The sequence below is a fragment of the Chiloscyllium plagiosum genome, chromosome 11 (assembly GCF_004010195.1).
Source record: "Chiloscyllium plagiosum isolate BGI_BamShark_2017 chromosome 11, ASM401019v2, whole genome shotgun sequence".
NCBI classification, from domain to species: Eukaryota; Metazoa; Chordata; class Chondrichthyes; order Orectolobiformes; family Hemiscylliidae; genus Chiloscyllium; species Chiloscyllium plagiosum.
In genome coordinates this window covers 75,978,732-75,996,006 of record NC_057720.1, presented here as the reverse complement: position 1 = coordinate 75,996,006, position 17,275 = coordinate 75,978,732, and the positions used below count along the sequence as shown (strand labels likewise).

Here is a 17,275-nt window from a genome sequence, read left to right as displayed (position 1 = left end):
TTTTTAAAAAGGGAAAACAATTCTCTATATCTTGCCAGCTTTTTGACAATTTATGGTAAATGTACACTGTGTTATACTTTTTTCCCTCTTTTATTTTGTCTACTGCCATTCATCTTTCTAAGCAGTCCGAGACTCTAACAGCAATTGTCTGCTTTGCAACTTCTGTAAAGTAGACAGCTTTTTCTGGCAAAAATGACTTTTGCTAATAGGAAAGGGGGAGAATGGGGCTCAGAGTAACTCAAATAATGTGACTTAGCAGCTCTCCGTCTGTATGTGCACAATTCCCTACTCAGCTCTTAAATAGCAGTGACCCTTCAGAGTTTCGAAGAAGGGTCTCTGGACTTGAAACATTAATTCTGCTTTCTCTCCACAGAGGCTGTCAGCTCTGCTGAGATTTTCCAGCAATTTCTGTGTTTGTTTATGATTTAATCCAAATTGAAGTATCATTTTGGTGACCTACAACTCTTTTGTTCTTGGGATGACTAGGTTTTCAAATGGCTAAGGACGGACTCCCTGAAAGGCATTGAGAAGGTGGGACTCTGTGATGATCAATGTGACGGAAGACCAATGGCAAGAGTCTAGGAGAAGGTGAACCTAGCTTCAAATGGCATTTCTTGGAATCTGTCCAGCCAGTGTTGGCAACCTTATTCCATTGATCACTTAAAATTCATCATCAGCATTGGAGCTGTTGACATCAAGAAGATATGGTAACTTCTTTGGAGATGTCAAGGGGGCGCTGGGGAGAGTTATGAAGGTCTATTGCGTACAATGCAATTCAACGTGAATGAAATTTCTGAAATTTTCTCCCTATCCTGTCCCACCTTACATTTTCCCTTTTTGGTCAAATGTGAAAACTGGGACATTTGAACCATTTCTAGGAATCTGTTAGGACATTTGATACAAAACTGGGAAGTCCTAGCAAAACCGTGATGTGTAGTTATCTACCTTCCTCCTCTAACCCTTTTCCTACCAGAAGTAAGCTTCTCCATTTAAAATAGATGTTGAACAACAGCGCAGGTGCTTGATCAATGTGACGGAAGACCAATGGCAAGAGTCTAGGAGAAGGTGAACCTAGCTTCAAATGGCATTTCTTGGAATCTGTCCAGCCAGTGTTGGCAACCTTATTCCATTGATCACTTAAAATTCATCATCAGCATTGGAGCTGTTGACATCAAGAAGATATGGTAACTTCTTTGGAGATGTCAAGGGGGCGGTGGGGAGAGTTATGAAGGTCTATTGCGTACAATGCAATTCAACGTGAATGAAATTTCAGAAATTTTCTCCCTATCCTGTCCCACCTTACATTTTCCCTTTTTGGTCAAATGTGAAAACTGGGACATTTGAACCATTTCTAGGAATCTGTTAGGACATGTGATACAAAACTGGGAAGTCCTAGCAAAACCGTGATGTGTAGTTATCTACCTTCCTTCTCGAACCCTTTTCCTACCAGAAGTAAGCTTCTCCATTTAAAATAGATGTTGAACAACAGCACAGATACTACCTTCATGGAAGGAATCATTTAAAACTCCCATTGTCTTTTTATCCTTTGAATTACAAGGGTTGTTCCCGGAGCGTCGAATCTCCTGTTCCCTGGATGCTGCCTGACCTGCTGTGCTGTTCCAGCAATAAAGTTTCAACATCATTTAAAACTCCCATTGTCTTTTTATCCTTTGAATTACAAGGGTTGTTCCTCTATCGCAGCTTTACAGGGAGGAGGATGAAAGGAGATCAGTGTGTAAAATATGATCCTATTACACCCACCATCATGCATTAACCCTAGCCACAGCGCTAGGCATGACTGAATGGCAAATAAAGAAGAGCTGTTTTGAGAGTTCAGGTTAGATATTCATTATAGCATACAGGGCCAAAGTGGCTTATGCCTCTCTCCATTTAAACAAAGGGAGCATTCAGGAATTGCTGGGAGTTATGGGTGTCTTGAGAAGATTAAGATGGTCAATATAAAGTGACTGTTTGTCATCATGCCTGTTTATTAAAATGATAAATGTGAAGAAATGGAACAGAATTCAGATGAAACTAACTTCTGCCCCACAGTCCAAGCGACTGGTTTCTTGCTCTCTGCCACAGGCTTGGGAATGGGTTTCCAGGTTTATATTTTCCCTAATGCCATCATCACTGAGATCAAACTTAGCAAAATGTAGGAATTGAATCTTTGTAGGCTGCATGAATTATTGTTCCTCAATTACAGTTGTGAGATTTCTAATGAATTACAAGCTCATACACTTTGGCACAACTAATGAAGGATGCTTTGTTTTATCTTGATGACTTTTATCTCCAGAATACACTCCAGTGCAATGAGAGCTTCTTAGAGAACGAGTTCACACAATGTGAGCCTGTAGCAACAACTGTCATGCCAAAGTTGCTGTTCTGCTAGTTGAATTGCATGATAGCCAGGGATTCTGTGGTTTTCTTGGCACTATTCTCTATATATTTTAGATAAGGCTTTTAACTTTCAAGTAATTATAGGAAAGGAAAAGCGTATTGTTTTACCTCTGATGGCAAAAGAAAATGGCCTTAAAATCAAAGTCCAGCCATTCAGGACAAACTCAGGGAATACTTCTGCATGTAAAAGTAGTAGATGTGTGGAACCCCCCTCACAAAAAGTAATATATGCTGTGCAATTAATAAATATAAAACTGACATTGGTAAGATTTTTGCTAGATGAGTTTAAATTATAATGGAGCCATTTCAGGTGAATGAGGTTAAGATACAGATCAGCCACATTCTCATTGATGACTGGTTCAGGAATCTGAATGGCCTTCCTATATTTTACATTCCTATAGGCATATTCTCATGTCTTCCTTTGTTTTGTGGCCTGGAATTTCACTACAAGCATGACTCAGGAGTCAAACCTAACACTTTCCCACACCAATTATGCTCAAGTTTCAAGGCAATCTTATTGCCTGAATATAAATTGGGTGTAAATCACTGTAAGCAGTTTGAGCACAAGTAAAGCAGGAATAGCATCTCATGTATTTTGCTGCTTTAAATATGAACTATCTTTCATGCAGGGATAAAATCTTTTTGTGAACTGAAATTCAGGGGAACTTTTGAGTTCTTACCATTACTCAGAGGTGCCATAAAGCACACTAAAAGAAATACAAAGTGCAGAGCATGTCTCATGGAAGATAACTTTTTAAATGTTCATTTAAAAACTTGCAATAATGTAGCTGAAAAAGGACAATTTCCTGCTGCTGCTGAAAGTTTAGTCATTATTAGCAGAGCTTCTCTGAGCAAATTAAATTGTAGGAAATTTGTCTGCATGGCTCAGTTAGTTGGACATGGAGCCAGTTCTTGTGGATTGGAGATATGTCCAGTTTGGCTAAGTGATTGAAAGACGGTTGGAGAAAGATCAAGATAATATATTATATTTAGAGCTTAAGTGCTGTTATGGTAGAGAGGTAGTGTCCCTATCTCTGAGCCATGAGACTTGGCTTCAGGCCCCACATACTCCAGAGGTACCTAATAACATCTCTGAATAGGTTGATTAGAAAGTAACCCAAAATATAGAGTTTAGGTGATGTTCTGGCACAGCGGTAGTGTCCTTACTGCTGAACCAAAAGACCTGATTCAAGTCCCACCTGCTTCAAAGGTATGTCATAACATCTTTGAACAAGTTGATCAGTAAATATCACAAAAACGGCAAGTTTTTGAAGAAAGAATATAGTTAGGGCTCATGTGATACAGTGGCTGTGTCTCCATCTTTGAGCCAGGAGACTCAGGTTGAAGTCCCACCTGCTCCAGAGGTATGTAATAACATCTTTAAACAGGTTGATTAAAAATATAGGTACAGTAAATAAAGACAATCCTCTTATGCCCCAAATGTCTGCAATCATTAAAGTTGTGTGATTGAGTTATTGTTTGGTTACTCATGTTTTGATGCAAATAGAAAGTTCCAGCCTGCACTGCTACAGTTATTTCCTGTGGTCTTGGGCAGTGCAATCACCATACCAATACATCAGGATAGGATGCTTTCAACAGTAGGTCTATAAAAATTGGTAAAAATCATTGTGGACGTGCAAAGTTAGCCTTCTGAGGACTTTGAGGCATTGGTGTGCTTTCTTGACTGTAATGTCAACATGGATGGACCAGGATAAATTGTTTGGTGATATTTATTCCTAGGAACGTGAAGATCTCAACCATCTTCGCCTCAGCATCACTGACACAGACTGGGGCATGTCCTCCACTCCGCTTCCTGAAGTCAATGACCAGTTCCTTCATTTTACTGACATTGAAGGAGAGACTGTTGTCTTTACATCATGCCATTAAGCGCTCTCTATTCCCCGTATTCTGTCTCGTCGTTTTTTGAGATCCAACCCACTAGGATGGTGTCATCAGCAAATTTGTAAATGGAGACAGAGCAGAATTTGGTCACAGTTGTAAGTATGTTTAAGGAGTATAGTAAGGGGCTGAGTACGCAGGCTTGCAGGGCACTGGTGTTGAGGATTATTGTGAAGGAGGTGTGGTTGCCTATCCTTACTTATTGCTATCGGTGGATCAGGAAGTCAAGGATCCAGTTATGAGGGTGGAATTGTGGTGGGAGCAGTTACACTCAATAGATAAGAATCTGATGTAGGTGTCTTTGTTATCCAGATGTTCTAGGGATGAGTGTAGGGCCAAGGTGATGTCGTCTGCTGTGGACCTATTGTAATGATTGGCAAATTGTAGTGGATCAAGGCAATCTGGGAGGCTGGAGTCAAAAAGTGCCATTACAAACCTCTTGAAGCACTTCATATTGATGGATTTTAGAGCCATCAAGCGGTAGTTATTGACTGGATTGGTCCATCAAAGGAACTCATGGTTTATTTAAGTGGGACTCTTCATTTCATAATTGAATTTTCGAAGATTTTAGCTAGCCAGATATTTTTATAACTAGAATGTAATTTTCACAAAATAAACATGCTTCTTCAGCTAGCATTCTCAGCACTCAGCTTTACCCTTTTCAAACCAAGTACTGTTTTGCAGCTTTATACAATTCTACCTTGGAGGAAGAATTCAATGATTCATTTACTTGGCTTTGAAAGTCTAACGTTTTAGATTAGACAACCTAAGTAAATTTTGGCTATGGTTTGTCTGGCAAAACACCAGGTCTGTGAAAGAGTTTACAGTGAGCACTTTGGGAACTTGATTTGTAACATATTTTTCAGGAACCTTATTACTTCTGCATTAGGGACTTCATTGTACATAGGGGAATACAATGTAATTGTAATCAGTCCTTGGTTCTGTTATTCCAATTTTGATTTAGGGCTTTGGGTCTGTACAATTTTTGTGTGTTCAGAATGAGTGATTAAAAATGAACTGTGCATTCCTTCCTGTAGATCAACGTATATGGCTAAAAGATGAAGTTATTGCTCCTGTCGATATTGGGTAAGGTATGTAATCAATGCTTGTACACTTTTCTTTCTCAATAAAGGATTCACCTTTGTTTTCTTACTCCTTTTAAGAAAGTGAATTTATAAAGTAATTTGTATGGAAAATGTTTTAGTTAGAGCTGACATCGGACTGGATATTACATACCCTCACAAGATTTGTTTTTGGCAGGAGAAGCATGTAAAATAGGTTGGGATGTTAGTCCACATCTTCCTACCCACCTCCAGGGTCACTGCCATAAAAGGGTGAGTGAGTGCCAAAATTGGCAGCTCACCCACCATAGGCAAATAATTAAGCTTTTTAAAAGGTCTGTTAGTGTCAATATTATACTGCCCACTCCATAAAATGGCTGGCATGGGCAGGAGTGGGCATTGTTTTAACTGAAAGTTTTAAAACAGCAGCAAAGAAGAGTGTACTATCTTTGGGGAAGGGTCCTTTTGCTCACCAGACACCTCACTAGAAAATAGTACACCCTTTCCTTCCTACTCTCCCATTCAAAACCTACACCCGTACAACCTTTGCACCCTCCATGAGGGGCCAAAAAACTCCCCCAAAGAGCTCCCTTGATTGTTTCCTCTGCGACTCCCTTGTTCGGTCAACACTCCCCATAAATACCCCTCTATATCTGGCACCTTTCCCTGCCGTCACAAGAGGTGCAAAACCTGCGTCCACACCTCCTCCCCCCCCCCCCACCCAAAGGATCATTCCACATCTTGCAGAGATTTACTTGCATAGCCATCAACTCACTTACAGCAGCGTTGCTCCTGATGTGATGTCCTCTCTGTTGGTGAGACTGAGCGCAAACTTATGAAAAAGTTCAGGGAACATCTCTGGTCCGTACACACCAACCAACCCCACCTTCCGGTGGCCATCCATTTCAACTCACCTGATGACATGTCCATTCTGGGCCTCCACCACCGCTTAAACAAGACCACCCACAAACTGGAGAAGGAACACCTCGGGAGGCTACAACCATATGGCCTCAACATTGAATTCACCAGTTTCCAAATCTTCCCACACCTTCTCAGATCCAAGCCTCTGACTCAGCACTGCCCTCTTGACCTGACTTATCTGTCCATCTTCCTTCCCACCTATCTGCTCCACACTTCCCAACCTTTCACAATCACCAATCCACCTAACTTTCCCCCCAGTGTCACCTCCCTCCCCCCCCCTATTTCTCAGCCCCATTACCCCTCCCCAGTCTTAATGAAGGGTCCTGCCCAAAATGTCAACTCTCCTGCTCCTTTAATGCTGCCTGACCTGCTGTGCTTTGTCCAGTGTCATACTTTATCGACTCAACTTCACTGCCTATCGGCCCTTATTCCTAGGCCCACCTATAGTGCTGATAGTCTCCACTCAGACTAGCCAGCAGCTCCAGAGAGTGAGATCTTTATCTCAGTGAGGGCTACAGGTGCCAGTACTCATAAATGTAGTCCACTCAACTGCAACAAATTGTCATCAAGGCTGACCTTGATGTACAGCACGGAAACAGACCCTTCAGTCCAACTCATCCATGACGACCAGATATCCCAATCTAGTCCCAACTGCCACCACAGCCCATATCCCTTCATACCCATCCAGATGCCTTTTAAATGTTGTAATTATACTAGCATCCACCACTTCCTGTTTTCTTTCAAGAGTTGAGATGTCTACCCTCGCAGAACTTTCTGTCAAAGATTTTGGAAGATCTTCATTGTAGTTACATCTTTGCTGTTCCTTTAATTAACATCTTTTCTGGTTAGCATACTTTAACAAATATATCCATTAACTCTATCGAATATATAAATATATGCCAAACTACTTTGAGAAGCCCAATTTGTGCTAATTCATCATTAGTACATAGTTTGCTGCTTACAGACGATTTAGAAATATAAATCAGCATAATTCACTGACGAGAGATAGCAAAGCACCACAAAATTGCTCTATAAATCTACCCTTAGGCTATAGCCTAATTTTAGCCACTTTAAGTATAATGAAAATTAGTCAAAATGTACTGCTTGTGACATACTTTGCCCAAAAAAATATTGGGGATCAACTTAAAAAAATTATAACCTATTTTAAGGAATGTGAATATTAACACAACTAGAATTAGTCAAAATACTATGTGGATAACAAAATCTTATTTTATGTAAACATGAGCATTAGGTTATGTAGATAATACTATAATGTGGCATAACAAAAAGACGACATCTCATCTTACAATGAACTGTTATAGTTTTTGGAAATCTTGGATGCTGCAGGCAGGACAATGGGTCTGAGGGGATTGTAATAATGACTACAGCCTTTATGATATCTGGAATCATTATCCAAAATTGTTCAAAGAGTATTGAATGTTGGTGTATTGTGCTTCAATATTTAACCAAACTCTGGCAGGCCTTGGGGTGCTGATGGTATTAAATGAATGAAAATTAAGAATATCTCCAAATGAAGGCTGACCATAATTCTTGGGGTGAGGCAAGCAGGCACTTTGATCCTGATATCCCTCAGTTTCACTATCAAACTTTACCTCTGGATAAAGGCATGGCTTTCCCAGAGAGAGTGCAGTAAGGGACAAGGACTGAAAAAAGAATTGAAGGAGACCATATGCCCATTTCCCCTTTTATTGGGTACAACTGGGGTGTGACCTTGTGCTGGGATTATGTTGAGACTAGTGACCATGGGAGCCATCCCAAACTGGATAGGGTTGACCTTCTTCTCATCAAAGACTTTGCGGGATTAAAGATACTAGCATCTCCAGAGGTCTTTGAGAAGCTTATTGAAGTCTGTGTGGGAGAACAGCTGCAGGAGGAAGTGCCTGGCATTTTTCCTGTGTGGTCAGGCAGTCTATGGCGAGACAAGCTTAGCCAGTGTAGGCTGAAGTGACACTGCAAACAGAAGACTCTCCAGTCAGAACATCCACATCTTATCCAGGAGTAGAGGAGACCAAGGAAATATTTTAAAAAAACTTCCTTGATAGCAGCCCAACAAGCTGATCCACTTAAAAACACCAACACAATCTGAATGCTGCGATATAAAAAAAAAAGATACTGATGGGGGAAGAGTGGGCAGTGATGTTATGAAGATACCATAGAATTATTGTGACTAGATAATGAAATTCCACAGGCTGGACATGGTGTTATATGCAAAGTCCAAGTCCACATTAGTGAACAGTTTTACTGACCACGGTGGCACAGTGGTTAGTGCTGCTGCCTCACAGCGCCAGAGACCTGGGTTCAATTCCCACCTCAGGCGACTGACTGTGTGGAGTTTGCACATTCTCCCCGTGAATGCGTGGGTTTCCTCCCACAGTCCAAAAATGTGCAGGTTAGGTGAATTGGCCATGCTAAATTGCCTGTAGTGTTAGGGGCAGGGGTGAATGTAGGGGAATGGGTCTGGGTGGGTTGCGCTTCGGCGTGTACTTGTTGGGTCGAAGGGCCTGTTTCCACACTGTAAGTAATCTAATCTAATCTAAACCCCAAAAGGATGGAGTAAGGAATTAGAGTCATAGAGATGTAGAGCATGGAAACAGACCCTTCGGTCCAACTCGTCCATACCGACCAGATATCCCAACCCAATCTAGTCCCACCTGTCAGCACCCGGCCCATATCCCTCCAAACCCTTCCTATTCATATACCCATCCAAATGCCTCTTAAATGTTGCAATTGTACCAGCCTCCACCAAATCCTCTGGCAGCTCATTCCATACACGTACCACCCTCTGTGTGAAAAAGTTGCCCCTGAGGTCTCTTTTATATCTTTCCCCTCTCACCCTAAACCTATGCCCTCTAGTTCTGGACTCCCCGATCCCAGGGAAAAGACTTTGTCTATTTATCCTATCCATACACCTCAATTTTGTAAACCTCTACAAGGTCACCCCTCAGCCTCCGACACTCCAGGGCCAGCCTGTTCAACCTCTCCCTATAGCTCAAATCCTCCAACCCTGGCAACATCCTTGTAAATCTTTTCTGAAACCTTTCAAGTTTCATAACATCTTTCCAATAGGAAGGAGACCAGAATTGCATGCAATATTCCAACTGTGGTCTAACAGTGGTACAGCCACAACATGACCTCCAAACTCCTGCACTCAATACTCTGACCAATAAAGGAAAGCATACCAAACATCTTCTTCACTATCCTATCTACCTGCGTTCTATGATCACGCATTCTATGATTCTGAGTGGAACCATAACAAATTGGGGAAACCACGAAGTCTGATCAGAACAAAGGTAGAGCATAGTCCTATATAGACTCCATGTAGAATTTTGAAAGTATCACTTATCTCACTATTCTTTTACAGGAGTTATATTCAAGAGAGGAATTATTACTTGCAATTTGCTTTAAAAAAGTAGTTTTTTAAAAAAAACCATATAGAAGGTAAGGGAGTCGTTGACTTAACATCTATAAATAAAATTAAGCAGCAAACAAAATTAGATCGGATTTTATTTGGCTGTCAAAATAATCATTCACTATAAAAAGTGGTTGACAAAGAATCAGTCATGTGGCTCAATTTGCTGATGTGCAAAAGCCACATTCTGACGTTCTTTGGCATTACTTCCTTTCCCATTATTGAACATTCATTAGATGCAATTTCATAGTATAAAAGTATCATCAATACCAATACAGGAAAAAAAAGAATTTTCATAATCAAAGCAATACAGGAATTGAGACATTCTTAGGGCATTCCTTTAGAATCCTACACCAGGCTAAGCAGTTCAAGTGATGTTTCTAAAACCTTTACATTGGGCTAAGCCAAATTTCAAAGTATCTGTTTTTCTCCCCCCTAAAGGGAATTATTAATGATTTCTCTACTGCAGTAGAGAAGTTTAATCTGTTACAAACCAAACTTTTGGTCCCAGATGTAACTGAAAGATAGTATGCTTAATGTGGAATGGGCATTAATAAAATTATGCTGCAAGCTACAATGCAAATTCAGCCTGTGAGGCTACCATAGGTGCAGTAGACAGAAATTATTTTTTAAAGGCTCAGTTTCAAATATAAATACCCTAGTACTAATTCAAACCCTTCATATAGAACAGAGGCCATATATATAAAGAATATGTTACTGCACTTTCATATATAATAATTATTAATTACAAGTATAAGATCCATAACTTCTGTTACTGCAAGTTATGAAGGTCTTCACAAATTAAAGCAGCAGTTAATTTGACCCATCACTGAACATGATATTTTAATTGGGCTAAGTTTCAAAAAAATTCAAGTCAATTATTGTCACTCTATTATCACTTAAAATGATGGTTCAGTTATTTCAATGTGATATATTAGCATTTAGACCTACAAAAATTCAATCATAGCCAGTGAACAAGACCTATTCCACTGAAAAAATAAACCAGCTTCTATAATAATGTAAATAATGATATAAATACTAAAATTGTAAAACAGTTTAAAAATTTCTTTCAAAAGAAAATATTTTAAATTATAATTTAAGACATGTTTGGCTTTAACTGTTGTTGGAACAATGTACAAATGGTCCTAAATGCATGTTGTTGCACATTTTAATTGTTGTTAAAAGACAACTTCTAAAAAGATCCTTTCTCTGCTGCATTCTTCATTTTACAGCCCATTTGCGGTCAATTCTTGGACCCCCTTCTCATCTATAATCAGTGGAGGCCGGAACTCGCGTCCTGCAACATATTTGTCCAGATCCTGCAACACAAATTATAATTTCAATACCAATTCCAGCAATGGAGCTATGTAATTACAGGAACAGTAAGAGAATAGTGCCATTCATAAAATTAAAATTATTTTCAGGGTGGTGTTGTGGGTTAGAATTGTCTGCCATCTTTAGGTTGAAGTCCTCCCCTCCATCTGCCATTTTGAAGAATTCCATATGTAATGAATAATACTGGACTTAAGTCTGTAACAGAGGTGAACTACAGCACTGTTATAGTTTAGAATCTCATTCAATTAGGTCAAAGTGGGAAGCTGGGCTGTAAACAATTGTACTGGATGATTAAAAGGTACATCACCAGGAGTGGCAGCATTTATGGAGACAGAAACAGAGTTAACATTTCAAGTTCAAAGACTTCTTTGGAACTCCATGTTCAGTTGTGAAAAAGCATGTTTCAACTTAATAAAGCACATAATGGATTAATATGTTTAATAGAAATGGTTTAAATACAATACTTTTGATAATTTTGCTGCATGTTAAAGTCATTGCACTTTTTAGATGCAGGAGGTTAAAATAAAGCAGAGGGAATTTTTTTTTCTACATGGCTCTAAGTATTGTATGTGCTTTTGGAATGCTATCACAGATACAGGCAAGCTAAAAAGTTCTTTCATTAGGAAGCACTGAAATTTAATGTAAAATATTTTATAAATGTTCTACATTCACTAATACATACTTGAGGACTACAGACAAAAAGACATGCAGTTGAAATTTTTTATCATGCATCATAGAACAGTATAAAATGCTGCATCCTTCTGAAATTTTCATTTTCTTGCACCTGTCCTAATGAATGCAAGATGTAAAGATTCAACACTATGTCTTGTTCCTCAACAATGTCCTCTACTCAGCACTTGGTGTCCATCTTGGTTGAATTTTCAAATCTGTTGAATTATTATGCAAGGTAGGAAATTCTGCAGTGTTCTTTTACCTAATATATCTTGAGAGATTCTTTTAACTTTTAGGACGGAATCTTATAGGGGTCTGAGCAATGTGGCTTACGGTGAGATGTGTGGCAGAGTCAAGTGGCAGAAGCAGTGAGGCCCTTCTCAATATTAAGGTCATCACACTTCATTTTTTAAAAATTGTCTAGTGAGAATCTGCCACACTACGGTGAGATACCAAATGACATGCATTACTGCTTGTTAAATGCCTTCTTAATACCACAGTTGATCTCATTAATATCCACATTATCAACGTGCCAAGCTTCCCAATAGTTAAATTTGGGAAAATCCAACAATGAAACCACAGTGCGTACCTGGTGGATTCAGCTTGTTGTTTGCTCTTAATATCCTCCATATTGGAAACCAGGCACCAATATCAAGGCATCCGTCAAATATGCTTCACTGTACACAGACACAGACATCAAAGTGAAATCTCATGACTTCATTTACCTACAGATCGCTGCTACATTGAAGGCTGCAATGCCAACTATCTTTGTAATACTGCAGCCAGGACACACTGTTCAGGCACATTTACCCAGTTAATGGATTCGACTAAGTTCCATTTCTGGATTCTTATATTACTGTAATAAACTAACTCACTGAATCTACCTGGATGCTCACAGCATCCCTGTCTTGCATTTTTTTTTCCATAGCCAGAGATACCAGGCTCATTGCTGCTTTGTTGCCTTGCCACTTAATGCAGCCAGTCAGGAAGCTAGTCATAATTGTCTGCAGGTTTCAGTCAACTCATTGCTCAGGTGGTCCCAGAACATCATGTTGAAGGCAGCCTCTGAGATCAGTGCAGGCTATTATTTTTGGTTCAGGTGGGCAAGTGTCCCAAGCAAATGACTAGGCTGTGCAAGGGGTGTGCAGAGTTGGGTGGGTTAGTGCAAATAGGGGAGACGAGGCAAACAATAGTCAGTGGAAGGTGGGTACAGTTGCAGAGGTAGTGTGTGTGAAAAGTGAGAGAGAGAGACAGACAGATAGAGACAGAGACACAGACTGGTGGAGGATAGAAGGGCATTACCTTTCTTCCTTCAGATGTGCTGGACTCCTCCATCATTAAGGATGGGGATATTTCTGGAGTCTGATTCTCCAGTGTGTTGCTTGCTTGTCCATCACCCTTTATGACTGGATATGTAGAGCCTATATCAGATCCGTTGGTTGTGGGATCACTCAGCTCTATCACTAGCTGCCTATGATATTTGGCATGCAAGTAATCCTGGTGAAACATCTCATCCTTAGGCATGCCTAGTGCTACTCCTGGCTTGCCCTCCTGTACTTTTCATTGAGCAGTGTTGATTCCCTAGCTTGATTGTAATGGGACAGTGGGGGATATGTCAGGGCATAAGATTGCAGAATGTTATGGAGAATGATTTGTGCTACTGCTGATGTTTCCTGGTGCCTCATGGCTGCCCAGCTTTGAGTTTCATCCCATTTAGCATGGGGATAGTGCCACACAACTTTGTGCTATTCTCAATGTGAAGGTGGGACTTTGTCTTCACAAGGACTGCTCAGTGGCTCAGATTCCATAAAATTTGAAAGAAGATTATCACTATTTGCAGATAGAATAGAGGCATTATGACCAACAGCGTAATTATAGTTAGCATAACAAAGCATTCCAAGGAACTTCACAGAGCAGTCAGATGGCCAATGGGCTGAGGAATGGCAGGTAGTGTTTAATTCAAATAAATGCAAGGTGTTGTATTTTGGGAAAGCAAATCTTAACAGGATTTATACACTTAATGGTAAGGTCCTAGGAAGTGTTGCTGAACAAAGAGACCTTGGAGTGCATGTTCATAGCTCCTTGGAAGTAGAGTTGCAGGTAGATAGGATAGTGAAGGCAGTGTTTGATATCTTTCCTTTATTGGTCAGAGTATTGAGTATTGCAGGTGGGAGGTCATGTTGCGGCTGTACAGGATGTTGGTTAGGCTACTTTTGGAATATTGCATGCAATTTTTATCAGAAAGATGTAGTGAAACTTGCATTTTTGTCATGCAGAGGGTGGTGGATGTATGGAATTAGCTACCAGACGAAGTAGTGGAAGCTGGTACAATTGCAACATTTAAGAGGCTTCTGGACGGGTATATGAATAGGAAGGGTTTGGAGGGATATGGGCCAGGTACTGGCAAGTGGGATGAGATTAGTTGGGATATCTGGTCGGCATGGACGAGTTGGACTGAAGAGTCTGCTTCCGTGCTGTACACCTCTATTCCTCTATGACTCAGTGTAAAACAAAATAGGACATCGAGTCACAATGAGACATTAGATGACAATATCCTTGAACAAAGAGGTAGGTTTTAGGTGTCTTAAAAAGGAGTGTAGTGAGGGAATTCCACAGATTAGAATTTAGAAAACTGAAAACGTGGCCTCTAATGGCAAAACAATTGAACAGCAGAGATACTCAAGAGGTCAGAATTAGCTAAATGCCAATACTTTGAAGGGTTATTTTGAAATAAGGAGGGGTAAGATTGTGAGGAAGGATCTGAAAACAAGAAATTAAAATTAAGGTGTCGCTTGACCAGGAGCCAATTTCGGTCATGAACCACAAGGACGTAAGGATTTGGTGAGTTAGAACTAATGCGACAGAGATTTAATGACCTCATGATTGCAGAGAGTAGGATATTGATGACTAGCCAGAGTGCATTGGGAGTTTCAAATCCATAAAGTAACGAAAGGCATGAATGAGTTAAAAGAGATGTGTTGAAGCAGGATTGGTCAGTGATTTTATGGAGAAAAGTGGCCTTAGTTATTGCATAACTATGTTGTGGGAAATTCATGGTGTCAGTTGACACCAAAGTAGTGAACTGTCCGATTTCAGACAGTTGATAGGGAGGGTAATAAATCTGTAGTTAATGGATGAAGTTTTATTGCTTCTATTGAGGAATGAACTGGGGAGGAAGTGGTAGATGCAGGTATAGTTACAACATTTAAACACATTTAGATAGGTACATGAATAGGAAACGTTTAGAGGCACATGGGCCAAGTTTAGTTTAGGAAAATTGGTCGGCATAGATGAGTTGGAGCAAAGGGTCTGTTTCCGTGTTGTATACTAGTGAGAGAGATTAATGATCAATTAGTTTAATGTAGTTGGCTATGAATTGACTATCAACTAATGTTACAATTTAGGTGAGCTGTTACGTTTTTGGTGGAATCAAAATTTGTCTCATCTAATACCTCAGATACCTTTGGCTGCCCCTGTTGAAAATGGGTCTAGTTTTCTTGTAGCTTACTGTATAACTGCTGCTAAAACTAGGATCTAGTCTTCCTACAACAATACAATCACATTTGAAGTTATCATGTGATCAGATGCCACAAGAACAATAATCTTAACCAGATTTGGGCAAGTGACAAGTAACATTAATGCCATGCAAATACAGGGCAATGAGCATCTCCAACAGGAAAGAATCTAACTACTGCAAATTGACACTCAAAGGTGTTAATTTTACTGAATCTTGTACTATCTACATCCTAGAGGCTACCATGAACCAGAAAATGAACTAGACTCACCATATACATACTGTGCCTAAAACAGCAGATCAGAGGTTCGGAACCCTACAGCAAGGAAGATAATGTAAGACAGGAGGAGAAGTAGGTCATTCAGCCCAATGTATCTGCTCCACCATCCAATGAGATTATGGTTGATCTGATAATCTTCAACTCCACTTTCTTGCCTTTTCCCTTCCTGATTTAAAATCTATCTTAGCCTTCAATACACTTAATGACCCAGCCTCAACAGCACTCTGTGGTAAAGAATTCCTCAGATTCACTAGTCTCAGAAGAACGTCTTCCTCTTCTCTGTCTTAAATGTGCAAACTCTTTTATTCTGAGATGCTGCCCTGTTTCCCATTGTGCTATTGACTAGGACCAATCTCTTTTCATCTATCCTGTCAAGTTGCCAAAAAGTCAACTCTCTCAATTCCAATGAGTAAAGACACAATCTACTAAACCTCTCCCCACAAGACAGTCCACCCATACCTGGAATCAGCCTACGAACCATCGCTGAATTGCCTCCAGTGCCAGTATATCATTTCTTAGATAAGGATAACGGAACTGTTCATGATATTCCAGCTGTTGTCTGACTAATGCCTTGTAAAGTATTAACAAAACTTTTCTACTTTTATACTCTATCCTCTTTACAATAAAATCTAACATTCCATTTGCCTTCCCTATTACTCACTGAACTTTGACTACAAGCTTTTCGTGATTCATAAAGGAAGACTCCTAAATTCCCCTGTTCTGTAGCTTTCTACAATCTTTCTGTTTAAAAAGCATTCAACTTCTCTATTTCTGTCAAAATGCATAGCCTCGCATTTTCCAACATTTAATCTGCCATGCTTTTCCCACTTGCTTATACGGTTGGTATCATTCCACAAATTCTGACATCCTCACCACTTGCCTCTTCCCATGTCTGTGTAAGTTGCAAACTTGGTTGTATTACATTCACTTTCCTCATTGTAAATAATTTGTGGCACTCTACTAGTTGCAGGATGCCATCCTGAAAATGTACCGCCCCCACCTTATTCCAACTGTATATTTGATAGGCTATCCTCTATTCATGCTTATAATAGGATAAATATCCAACAATATGGACATTTATCCTATTAAGTAGCCTAATGTGTGGTACCTTATCAAATGCCATCTAAAAATCCAAATATAACATTCACTTATTCTCATTTATCTAGTCTGTATATTAATTAATTCTAGTAAGTTTGAAACCACGTTGACTCTGCTTGATCATATTATGTATTTCTAAATGCTCTGCTATTATATCCTTTACAGTCTCTTAACAGATTTCCCAATCACAAACATTAAGCTATCTGGCCTATAGTTACCGGTTGTGGTTCTCCTTGCTTTTTTTTAAAAAAAGGTCTTACAGTGACAGTTTTCCCATCTTCTGGTGCCTTTTCAGAACTTACAGATCCTTGGACGATTATTACCAGTGCATCCTCTATATCTGTAGCCACTTCCTTCAAATATTCTAGGATGCATCCCTTCTGATCCAAGGAACAGTTTGGTCTTTAATCATAGAACATAGAAAAATACAGCGCAGTACAGGCCCTTTGGCCCTCGATGTTGCGCCGATCCAAGCCCACCTAACCTACACTAGCCCACTATCCTCCATATGCCTATCCAATGCCCGTTTAAATGCCCATAAAGAGGGAGAGTCCACCACTGCTACTGGCAGGGCATTCCATGAACTCACGACTCGCTGAGTAAAGAATCTACCACTAACACCTGTCCTATACCTACCACCCCTTAATTTAAAGCTATGCCCACTC

At 39.9% G+C, this 17,275-nt stretch overlaps 1 protein-coding gene across 2 annotated transcripts in view; it reads right to left on the bottom strand.

Annotated features, from left to right (window-relative positions):
• Positions 1–9,788: 9,788 nt before the first annotated feature.
• uap1 (UDP-N-acetylglucosamine pyrophosphorylase 1) overlaps positions 9,789–17,275 on the bottom strand; it is a 50,062-nt gene continuing 42,575 nt past the window's right edge. For both annotated transcript variants that reach the window (XM_043699842.1, XM_043699843.1), the window contains one exon: positions 9,789–11,030. In XM_043699842.1, coding sequence (XP_043555777.1) covers positions 10,938–11,030 — 93 coding nt within the window. In that variant the 3' untranslated portion in view covers positions 9,789–10,937. The remainder of the gene's footprint in view (positions 11,031–17,275) is intronic.